This window comes from Lampetra planeri, chromosome 2 (genome assembly GCF_965212315.1).
Source record: "Lampetra planeri chromosome 2, kcLamPlan1.2.h2, whole genome shotgun sequence".
Classification (NCBI taxonomy): Eukaryota; Metazoa; Chordata; class Hyperoartia; order Petromyzontiformes; family Petromyzontidae; genus Lampetra; species Lampetra planeri.
This window is the reverse complement of record NC_136108.1, coordinates 29,792,951-29,803,663: the sequence shown is the minus strand read 5'-3', so window position 1 is coordinate 29,803,663 and position 10,713 is coordinate 29,792,951. Positions and strand designations below refer to the sequence as shown.

The window sequence follows — 10,713 nt, the reverse complement described above, 5'->3', positions numbered from 1 at the left end:
GTTTGACACGCAACCATCGAGCGTTGTTGCTCTTCAGCCGAACACTCCGTCGTTATTCAGCGTGGTTATTTCAGGTCTGGTTTATTTTATATTTTATTTGATATACACATTGTATTACTGCGAAGATCAAGAGTTAAATTCAACAACTATTTAAATTTTGGCACGTAACTGGGAATAATACACTTGGTGATGCTATGGCTTTAATTACCACGTTACCTATAGGGTTGAACGCAATGTTATAGTTTGCGTTGGAACCATTAGAACAGCCGTAGGGCTCTTATCGTTTTGGAGGCCTGCTCTTTGTATTTTCAATCCCACGCCTTCACTGGTTTATCACCAACAATGCCCAATGCCAAACACTGCATTGCTATTCGCCTTGGTCGTTTCAAATCTATTTTTTTGTTCATGTGATATACGAATTGTAAAGCCAACCCAAAGTTAAAATTAACAAACGTATTTTAATTTGACACATACCTGGCAGTAATACACCCAGTGATGATATGCCTTTATCAAATTACCCATAGCATTTATCAGTGCTACAGTATTGAATTTCAACCATCATAAAGCTGTCTATATATTTATTTTGGGAGGGCCCTCAAGGTCCAAGGCCCCTGTCCCTGCCTGCAGGGCACACGGGGAGGATGGTGCGGTCAGGACCAAGCCTGACCGTGTTAAAGCTCCGTGGTTCGCGCACCTGCGCTATAAATCGTCCGCGTGGGTTCGATTCCCGGCCATGACAACATGGATGCCAAGTTATGGCCAAAGCTCTTCTTGGGGCTTCCTCTTGGTTAACTTAGCCTTGACTGCGTACCCGGCGAAGTGCGCTCCCACCGGCGACGTGGAGACTCGCGCAATGAGTAGACCCCAGCATCTTCTCTTTCAGAAATAAAGCCTTTTGTCTTTATTGGGGAATTTCAAGCACGGTACAAAGTCACAAACTTACAACAGAGTGGCTCCGTAAAGCCTTGGCTGCGGTGGTTCAGGGATGCGAATTCGTACCCACGATAGCTTTTTACATTTGTACGCATGTAATCATGGAAGTGTACTATAGATGCGTGTATGTATACACAAAGACAAAGATCCCCCATATAGCCTTAACAGAGTGTTGGGAGAAGCGCTGTTAGCGAGCACCTATGATGGCCGACATGGCACACAAGGGGGTGGGTGGCCAGCACCACTCCCGACCGCCTTTGTTTCCCCAATGTTGACATTTACACAACGCCCCAGGTACTCGACTAAGGCCGAGTCGACATCGGGGAGGCCCATGATCGGTTCAGACATTCATCGCTGGTGTTGGTCCATATTGGAAATTCGATTCCCGCTCACGAACATTTCCCAGGACATCTGCCCCCCGCCCCGCCCCAGACAGCGGACGTTCTGGGGAAACCCCCAGGACGAAGCGGTGACCCCTAGCGGCCTCCCCTACAGCTCGTCGTGGTCCAGGTGGTGCCCTGCAGCCGCGTCGTGCCCCAAATCCGCCGACAACGCCCTCAGCCGCCCGACGCTCAACGCCTCCACATCGGAGCGGCTCAGATGCCCGTCCCCGACGCCGGCGCCGCCCAGGAGCCGTACGAACGCCTCGCCGGGCTCCCGCGGGGCCTCCGGCAGCGCCGCGGCGCGGAAGAAGCGGGCGAACGCGGCGCCGTCCAGCGCCGCCTCGGCGCGCATCGCGGCCAGAAGGTCGCGCCGCAGCCCCGCGGGGTCGAGGCCGTGGTCGCGCAGCGGCCGCCGGAGGCCGCCGCGGGCCAGCGTCCAGGTCGGCGCCGTCATCTCGGACAGCGACGGGAGGCCCCGGCCGGGCACGCGGTGCTCGCAGTCGGAGACGCCCAACGGCGACGGCACGGGCGACAGCAGGAAGGTGATGGTGAGGGCACGGCCATAGGAGGTCACCTGCGGGGTTGAGGGATGAAGGAGGTGGGGGGCAGACGGAGAGACGTGGGGAGAGGAGGTGAGGGGAGAGACGAGAGGAGATGAGGTGGGAGAGACGGAGATGAAGTGGGGGAGAAGAAGGGACAAGGAGAGATGAGAGGAGTGACATTGGGAGATTGGAGAATCGAAGAGGCTAAGATCTGATTTTGATTGAAGACAAAGTCAGTGTTGGGGTTAGGGTTTCTATGGATACAGTGACGTGTGTTATCTAGAGGTCAGGTAAAACGCGGGGGAGAAATTAATTCCAATTGAACTGTGGCGAGAGATTGGTGATTGTGTGCAGGCTGGCCTATATTATGTAATTACAACTACCTGGACCACAAAATGGATTCCGTAGAATTGGAGCAATGCACTGGTGGTCTCCATCCACAAGAAGGGGCACCAGCAATTGTACAACTATCAGGGCATCTTTCTCTTTGATCCGAGATAAGGAGTTCCCATTCCTGGGAACTCGACATTGTCTGACGATCTCATGGATCCTTGAAAAAAATGGACACGGTCCCATCATCACCGAGCTCCTCCAGGGAGGCTAGGGTGCATTTGCCAGGTCATGAAGCTCGCATACCCAGCTCCCGCATGCCGGTGGCGAGATACTGCTATCGCCCTCGCCTGGTACGCAGGAGGTTGTGGGTTCAATCCTGACCCTGACGATACCTGTTCTATATTTAGAGTCCACGTGTTCTCTCTCTCCCCGTGGTGGTCAAGTGGATTTTTCTCCAGATCCCCCGGTTTTTCCCTCCGTAGTCATAATCAACACGCGGTCAGATTAATTGGCTACTACGATAAATTCCCACGTGTGGTGAAGATATAAACCACTGTTGATGAGCTATCATGCGTGGCTAGGTCGCCTCTGAAAAAGAACGAACAGCTCGGTGGGCTTTACCTGGTGAAATAAAAGTTTCTTTTAGTTTCAATGTACACCCAAGCAACTTGTTTGGCTGGATATAGGGGGCTAATCGGGCACTGCACAGACTAGAGAAGAGACGCCCGGATTGCCTCGCGACCCAATCCGACGCTGGTCTCACCTGGAACAGGTGGCCTGCAGGCACGAAGATGCAGCTGCCGGAGCGCAGCGTGGCCCAGCGCCAGGAGGCGCGCGCCGCCTCCTGGTGCGCGAACACGTTCACCATCTCGACGTCGAGCGGAGACGTCGCTCCCTCCAGCTCCAGCTGCGACCATTCCAGGTCGAACGCACCCTGGGCAACAACCAGCCACCACCACCACCATCATTATTCGCTGGCGACAGCTGTTAGCAACGGTCCTGTGTGGCGAGTACAACTTCCTCACCCCCCCTCCCACCCCTTAGGTACGGTCTCGTCGCGCCGAATTTTAACTTTCACGGAGTTTCTGTTTCCCTCCCCGCAATCCAATGTCGACCAGGCTTGCGTTTTATCACAATAGAAAAAAAAAACAACGGTCCTGCGGTGTCCACACCCACGGCACGCTGCATTCCGCCGTGCTGCACGAGCCGGCCACGATGTGCCGAGTGGAGGAGCGCGCACCTGGAAGCGCGGGGGGATGACGATGTAGTCCAGGCGCCCGTCCATGGCGCACGTGAGCTGGTGGTCATGCAGAGCACGCACGGGCTGGTTCATCCTCCCAGAGCTCAGGGTGAGCACGGCGCCCTGCATCCACTGTCTGTGGTCAACACAGTGGGGCAGCGTAGGGGTTGGGGTTGGGGAGTTGCTCAGAGACACACACGAACACCTCTACAACCTGGCTCACCCGTATCACCCAGTTTGTATCGTCTTGCAGGTCTCAATGTTTGTCCCGATGTCTCCCAGTGCCCTGCCCTGTATCGTCTGAGCGATCTCGCCAATGCCTTCCTCTCGCCTCGCCTGCTTCAAAAGCGTCGCCCGGCGCTTCTCGCCAAACCTCGCGCGTCACGGTTCCGCCCCTCGGCGGGGGCCACCCTCGGTGAGCGCACCTGAGCGGGCCGCAGTGGAGGCCGCTGGGCACGCGCACGTGACGGCGCATCTCGTCGGGCAGCAGCGAGCGCAGCTGCCATTCCTCGGCGTGGAATGCGGACAGGAAGCGACGCAGCGGCAGCACGTGCTGCGCCACGCGGCGCGATCGCCGCTTGTCCACCTCCACCTATGACGACACACGGCCGACGACGATCAGAGTCTTTGTTTAGACTGCGGGAGGAATCCGATGAGCTTTTAAGGTATTTTTTCACAGATGTCCAGTAGGGGGCGGGTCACCAAGTTACAACAACAAAAACAAGATAGGCGTTTCGGGCAATAGGTAGTTTTAATTGGATGATTGAGCGAGTGGATGAGTGACTGGGTGAGTGGATGAGTGAGCGGATCGATGAGTGAGTAGGTGAGTGGACGAGGGAGTGAGTGAGTAGACGAGGGAGCGGGTGAGTGGACGAGTGAGCAGATGAGTGAGCAGATAGATGAGTGGACGAGTGAGCGGATGAGTGGACGAGTGAGCGGGTGAGTGGATGAGTGAGCGGGTGAGCGGACGAGTGAGCGGGTGAGTGGACGAGTGAGCGGGTGAGCGAGTGAGTGAGTGAGCGAGTGAGTGGACGAGTGAGCGGGTGAGTGGACGAGTGCGGGTGAGTGGACGAGTGAGCGGGCGAGTGAGTGAGTGAGTGGACGAGTTAGCGGGTGAGTGAGCGGGTGAGTGGACGAGTGAGCGGGTGAGACCTGTAGGTCTCCAAACGCCTCGCGGAGTTCCTTGTCTCGGCTCCAGGCCACGCACTCTGGACACGACTCTGGGGGGAGACCCCCAGGCATGAAGCACGGCTCCCCGGGCTCAGCGCAGCGCGCCCACACCTCCTGGGGGCTCGGCTCCCCCTCCACCTCGAGCACGCGGCCGTCGGACTTGCGCTGGTAGCCTGGGGGGGGTGTATGGGAGTGGTGCATGGGGGGCATGAGAGTCACGTTGCAGCAGCGGGGACGAGAGCACAGAGAGACGCGATAACACCACGTGTTCTATTGTTGTACACGTCCGTACATAATTTAGCTGGGATGATCCCCCCCCCCCCCAATTACTGTCAATCCCAACTGATGATGTAGTGATATTGCGTTGGCAGTGGTGCACAAGTACATATAACAACAACAAAATCAACTCATTCGTCAACAATGCGGCCTTAAAAGAAACATCTATACAACAAGAGACGACGTTTGGAGTAAAAATGCCCTTCTCAGCACACACGTGGTGAGCGATCGACGTGCTCTGAATAAGGGCCCTTGTCCGAAACGTCGCCGATTACATATTCCAAACTGTGCCAGTCCGAGTCACGAGAGACGGGCCACATTTCGGAAGCTCTCTCACAGCGAGCAGTGCACCACCTTGCGTCGGAGAGTGCCCTTCACCCAAGCCTGTAGAGGTGAGCACTGCACTTGTACTTCTCACGCGGCTCGCGGTTGCCTCTTTGCAGTCTTCGGGGGCGCGCTGCATGATTCTCAACCACGACCCTGGCGCGTTTGTGAGCCACATTGGGGAGTTACTTTGACCACTAAACGGATGTTTTAGTGCAGTCATTGGCAGGGCTGTCCAGTGGGGTGCGGGGGGGAAATCGCACTGTGTGGACAACCTCCCCCTCCCCGACTCCCTCAAACTAAACCCGAAGTATCACAGCTGTGACACCGTCACGGGCCCCTCAAAGCGCGGGGCCCGGGGCGGTCGCCCCAGGCACAGCTCTGGGCCGAGACCCGAGTCCTCCCGACGATTGGAGACGCCAAACTCGCCATCGCGGACACGAGGCGAATGCCACTTGAGGTAATTGATGGGATCCGGGGAATCGCGATTTTAGTTATAGGAATCGCTCACGAGGACGGTATATTTTAGAACGTGGTGGTGGTGAACGTAGCGGCCTCTATCGGCTGCAGAGGGGCCAGCCGCGTGAATACGTTGCAACGCGAATCGACAAACGTCGGTTCTGTCGTCGGTTGTAATAATCGATTATAAATACTCAAGAAGCCAGTCGATCGCCTTTCGAGTCAAGAACAAGGTTATGCATTTTTATTTGGTTCTTTCGGTAAAGCCACGTAGATTAAATTTGTTTTAAATCATAATAAAGTTAATTGAAATAATAAAACTAAAATAATAATAAAAACACGATGTTTCGATCGCAACACAAGCGGTCGTCATCAGGAAAAGGGGGGGTATGCATTCTAACGTATTCCAACTTTAACAGTGCTGTTGCTGGCATATCTGGGCCTTGTGTCGTCCCCCATCACCGATTATATTATCACGGTTGGCGACGTACGGTGCGAAAGAAGTCCGACATATCAGGACATAAAAAAACAAAAAATCAACACGTGCAAGAATTTCCGCTGCACTCACCCAGGGGTCTCAGATGTCCGTCCGGGAGTCCAGAATCCGACCTCCGTCCACGAGGAGGAAACTCCACGTCCATGTCCTGGTCTTTGGGGAACGGGATGTCAGCCTGGGTACCACACAGCCCGGACAGCAGCAGCCAGAGTAGCAGTGGAGAGAAGGGGGAAACCAGGGCCCCGGCGCGAACCGGAACGGAACCAGCTGCAGATGTCATTGTGGGATAATTGGATTTAAAAAAATATTTTAAACGGCAAGTTCTTGATGAACGGGAACCGCGGTGTTGTGAAGGGCAGGGGACGCACAGATGGGTCAAGAAACAGACTCCGGGCAGATGCGTTCTGAGACACGGGGAGGGAGAGAGATGCAGAGGGACAAAGATATTGAGACGCAGAGACACACAAATACACAGCAACACAGACAGGTAGGGATATAGATAAGAATATGCAGAGACACAAATACACAGCAACAGAGAGACAGGCACACAAAGACAAAAGCTGTTGTAACTTTACACCCACAAGACAATCGAGACACTAAACAGTCCGTGACTACACAACTAACACAACCCGCTTTACAATAGAACCAAAAACCACACTAAACTACAATTACAGAGCTATAGCTAAAACAGTAAAGGGGAGAGAGGAGAGAGAAATATAAATAGGGCGAGACGGACTTAACTAAAAGACGTGGGCAAAGGGAACATCAAACAAAGAGGCTGGGCTGTGTGTGTGTGTCTGTGTAATGGGTTTATGTGGCCAAGCCAATGAGGATTGCCCGCGTGTCAATGTAGGGACGAGGGGGGCAGGGTGGGGATCAATGAGCGAGATCCGGGTCCGTTTCTCTCTGTGTACAAAATCCGGATTCTTTTGCTTGAAAACGTGGGGGGCTTTGACTGAGGCTGTATTCATAGACTGTATTACTAATCCATACGGTTTGGTGCTTTCGGTAAAGTCACGTAGTTATAAAATAATATAAATTACAATAAATTAAATCACGACGTTTCGGGCACAACACAAGCGTACATCATTAGGTGGGACAACCATAATTTATTTTATTTTTTGTACCTACGTGACTTTACCAAAAGAACCAAAGAGTATGGGTCCCTGCAGTCACGAAAACTTCAAATCTGTATTACTACCGCCACTATTTTTTTTATTTCGTCAGGTAAAAGCCCACCCAGCGGTTAGAGCTATTTTTCAGAAGCCACCTGGCCACAAGCGATGAGAGCTCAACGGAGTGGAGTTGTCCTCGTGTGTGAATGTGTGGCAGGCAAATACTTGTGTCTAAATGTGGAGGTAAAGACCGTGTCCTGTGTGTGGGGGCTCCCCTAGGTCGACTCAGACTGAGTATTTGCGGTGTGTGGATATGAGCACTGCGGAGCTGAATGTGGAGCTGCCCACGGCAAGTGATACTGTGGCGATGGCATTAATAGGTGCTCGCTGACAGGACTGGTGTTCCATAAGCATCTGAGACAGCAACATCATACTCTCACCACAGATAGAATATCCTCAACCAGATTCAACCACTATACTAAGATACCATCACATCTTAACCACACCAAACACTATCACAACACCACACACTATCACAACACACCACAACACACCACAACACACCACACCACAACACTCCACCACAACACTGCACCACAACACACCAGACACTCCACCACAACACAAGACACCACCACAACACACCACCACAACACACCATACACTTCACCACAACACTTCCACCACACCATACACTCCACCACAACACGCCATATTCAACACACTACTTATACACACACAGCTAACGCAACGCCGCAATTTACCACTAAGTGGAGGTGACTAAAGCAGGTGGCTTGTGCCAGGCTAGGTGCACTTTGAGGCGATCACGTGAAGCGTCGAAGGCTCGCCGGATAGGTCACGGGACAGATTCAGGTGCCACGCACGAGTTGACTGACTGGCAGATGCATCACCTGCGCTCCCTGAATGAATCAGAATATGTATCTATACTAGAGGGATACGATGAGTTATAAAGCTCATTTTTCACGGATGTCATCACCACACCACGACACACTTCACACAACATTCACACACCACCATACAACGATACAACGAACTGACAAAGATCCCCCGTATAACCTTTAACAGATTGTTGGGGCAAGTGCTTTTAACGAGCAGCTATGAAGGCCGGAACGACACACGAGGGGGTGGGTAGACAGAACCACGCCCGCCTTTGTCTCCCCAGTGGCGATGTTTAAACACCGCACCGGGTACCAATTTAAGGGCTGAATCGACCTGTTGGGGGCCCAGGGCCTGTTCAGATAATCTTCGCTGGTGTTGAGCGGTAATCGAACTCGGTTCGCCGGGATGGTAGCGCAGCGCGCTAACCGCTACACTACCGCCCCCCACAACTCACAGCACACACAGAGACATCACTTAATGTGGGAACTCCTAATGTCTACCAAGCCGTCTGGCTAAAATAAGAGAGAGAATATAGCTTTATAGCTCATCGGATTCCTCCAATATGAATAAATATTCTAATTCTTTACCTATAGTTTATAATGACCACACGCCAGCACCGGGGCTGGCGATTCGCACGGTTGGCTACGTACGGTGCGAAAGAAATTCAACATACATGCATACAGGGGTCGCTATTTCCACCAACTTTGCAGATCCCACATTCAAATGCTGGTCAGCAGAGCCAGATTCAGTTTGAGGGGGGCCACCGAGACTGTCATAGTTTTGGGAGAAAGCCCCCTCTGTAAATTTACGGTAATTCCTTCCCCACCCCCCCCCCGACTGTTTTATCACCGCCCATGCCCAATACAAATCGCTCCACGTTATTCACCTTGGTTTATTTAAGTTCTCGTTATGAAACGCCTCGAATGTCAACATGAACAAAGCGGTTTTAATTCGACACATAACTGGTGGTAATACACCTAGCGATGATGTGGCTTTAAATCCCAAGCTTACCCATAGGATGTATCATAGTGCCACAGTGTTGAGTTTCAACCATTATAAAATCCGTACTGGATGTAGTTTTTGGAGGGGGTTTGGTTCAGATTCCATGCTGCAGTCCCTCAAGCTCCCAGAGTTCCTGCTGGTCAGGGTTCGACTCAACCCATCATCACCATCATCGCTGTGGTGGATAAAACCAGCCGGTGAAGCGGTGGGGGACAGAGATTAAATCTGGGGCATGATAAACATCGGTGGCGATGGCCGAAATGTCCCTGGGCCCCTCTTGAGCAACCCGCACCCTATGGGCACGATGTGTGGTCAAACAACCATCATAGCGGACACGGCGTGGGAGGGCTTTCGCCCAGACGTCGAGTATTGACTAAGGGCTGTAAAGTAGTGTTGAATACGTTCGTCCCAGTGCTGACATAAGGTTGCACTCATTACACACAAAGTGCTTCTTTCCACAAATGAACCGCAATACCTCGCTGATCTCAAGGTGCATAAACCATCATGCAAACCCCGGTCATCCTCGCAACAGCGCCTTTTGGCTGGTCATCGAACAAAGACCGCCACTGCACCGCGCACTTTCAGATGCGCTTCTGCGGCCGTCTGGAACGCTCTTCTGATATTAGGAAGCCACTGGAGAGCGATGCACTTTAAAATCATGATCGACAACTAATTTCCTTAAAATTGCTTTTGTGTTGTTTGTTGTCCTTCCCAAGCACCTCTGATTAGCACGGTTGGCCACGTTCGGTGCGAAATAAGTTCAACATACCATACATATTCTAGATTTGTAGTTTTCGTGACTGGTTCTTTCGGTAAAGTCACGTAGGTGAAAATAATATTGAAATAAAATAAAAAATGAAAACTAAATTAAATCACGACGTTTCGGGCGCAACACAAGCATCCTTCACCAGGTGGGGACCACCACAGCGAAAACAATCGCTGAAGTACGCCAAAGAGATGGCTGTAACAAGGGATTATATAGCTGAGGGGGCGGGGGGGGCCAGGGTGAGTGTGGGGGCAGGGAGAGCGGCAAGGATGTTCCTAGAGTTCGAACTATATCTGTGCTAGTACGTTGGGTGGGAGGGAAGAGGGTTGGGGCGGCAAATCTGCACGATCGAAACACTGCACGTCAAATTTCCTATTGATGGTAGTGTGCAAGGCTGGGAGTGAAATACTGGAGATGTGGGTATGAATATAAACTATAAGGTAGCTAAAGTTTAACTTGGTTAATAACATCCTTCCAATGATTGCTCAATTTGAATCCATCTTTTCGGTTGAAGTTATGTCTGTTTGTATATCTGGATGGCTTCATGGACAAATCTTTAAGGACATTTCCACGATCTAACCCAAAAAACGATTATGAACATTGGTCACGAAAGCCGACGTGTTAAACTAAAACACAGCAAGTTAGCACAGTGGAGGGCACAGGTGGTGCATCGGACAGTCATCTCAGCCAGTCAACCTATGGCACCTGGGTCTGTCCCGTGACCTGCCCGCTTCACGTGGGCCTTCATGTGCACATAGCCTGGCACACCAAGCG

General features: G+C 52.3%; 1 protein-coding gene across 1 annotated transcript; it reads right to left on the bottom strand.

The window, feature by feature from the left end:
• Nucleotides 1–877: 877 nt before the first annotated feature.
• LOC144731260 (uncharacterized) lies at nucleotides 878–10,617 on the bottom strand. The gene is made up of 6 exons (XM_078612295.1): nucleotides 6,229–10,617; nucleotides 4,584–4,774; nucleotides 3,857–4,023; nucleotides 3,432–3,567; nucleotides 2,955–3,125; nucleotides 878–1,890 (listed from the first exon to the last, which is right to left on the bottom strand). Exons 1-6 carry the CDS (start codon nucleotides 6,434–6,436, stop codon nucleotides 1,423–1,425), a joined length of 1,341 nt encoding a protein of 446 aa, XP_078468421.1. The 5' UTR covers nucleotides 6,437–10,617; the 3' UTR covers nucleotides 878–1,422.
• Nucleotides 10,618–10,713: the final 96 nt, after the last annotated feature.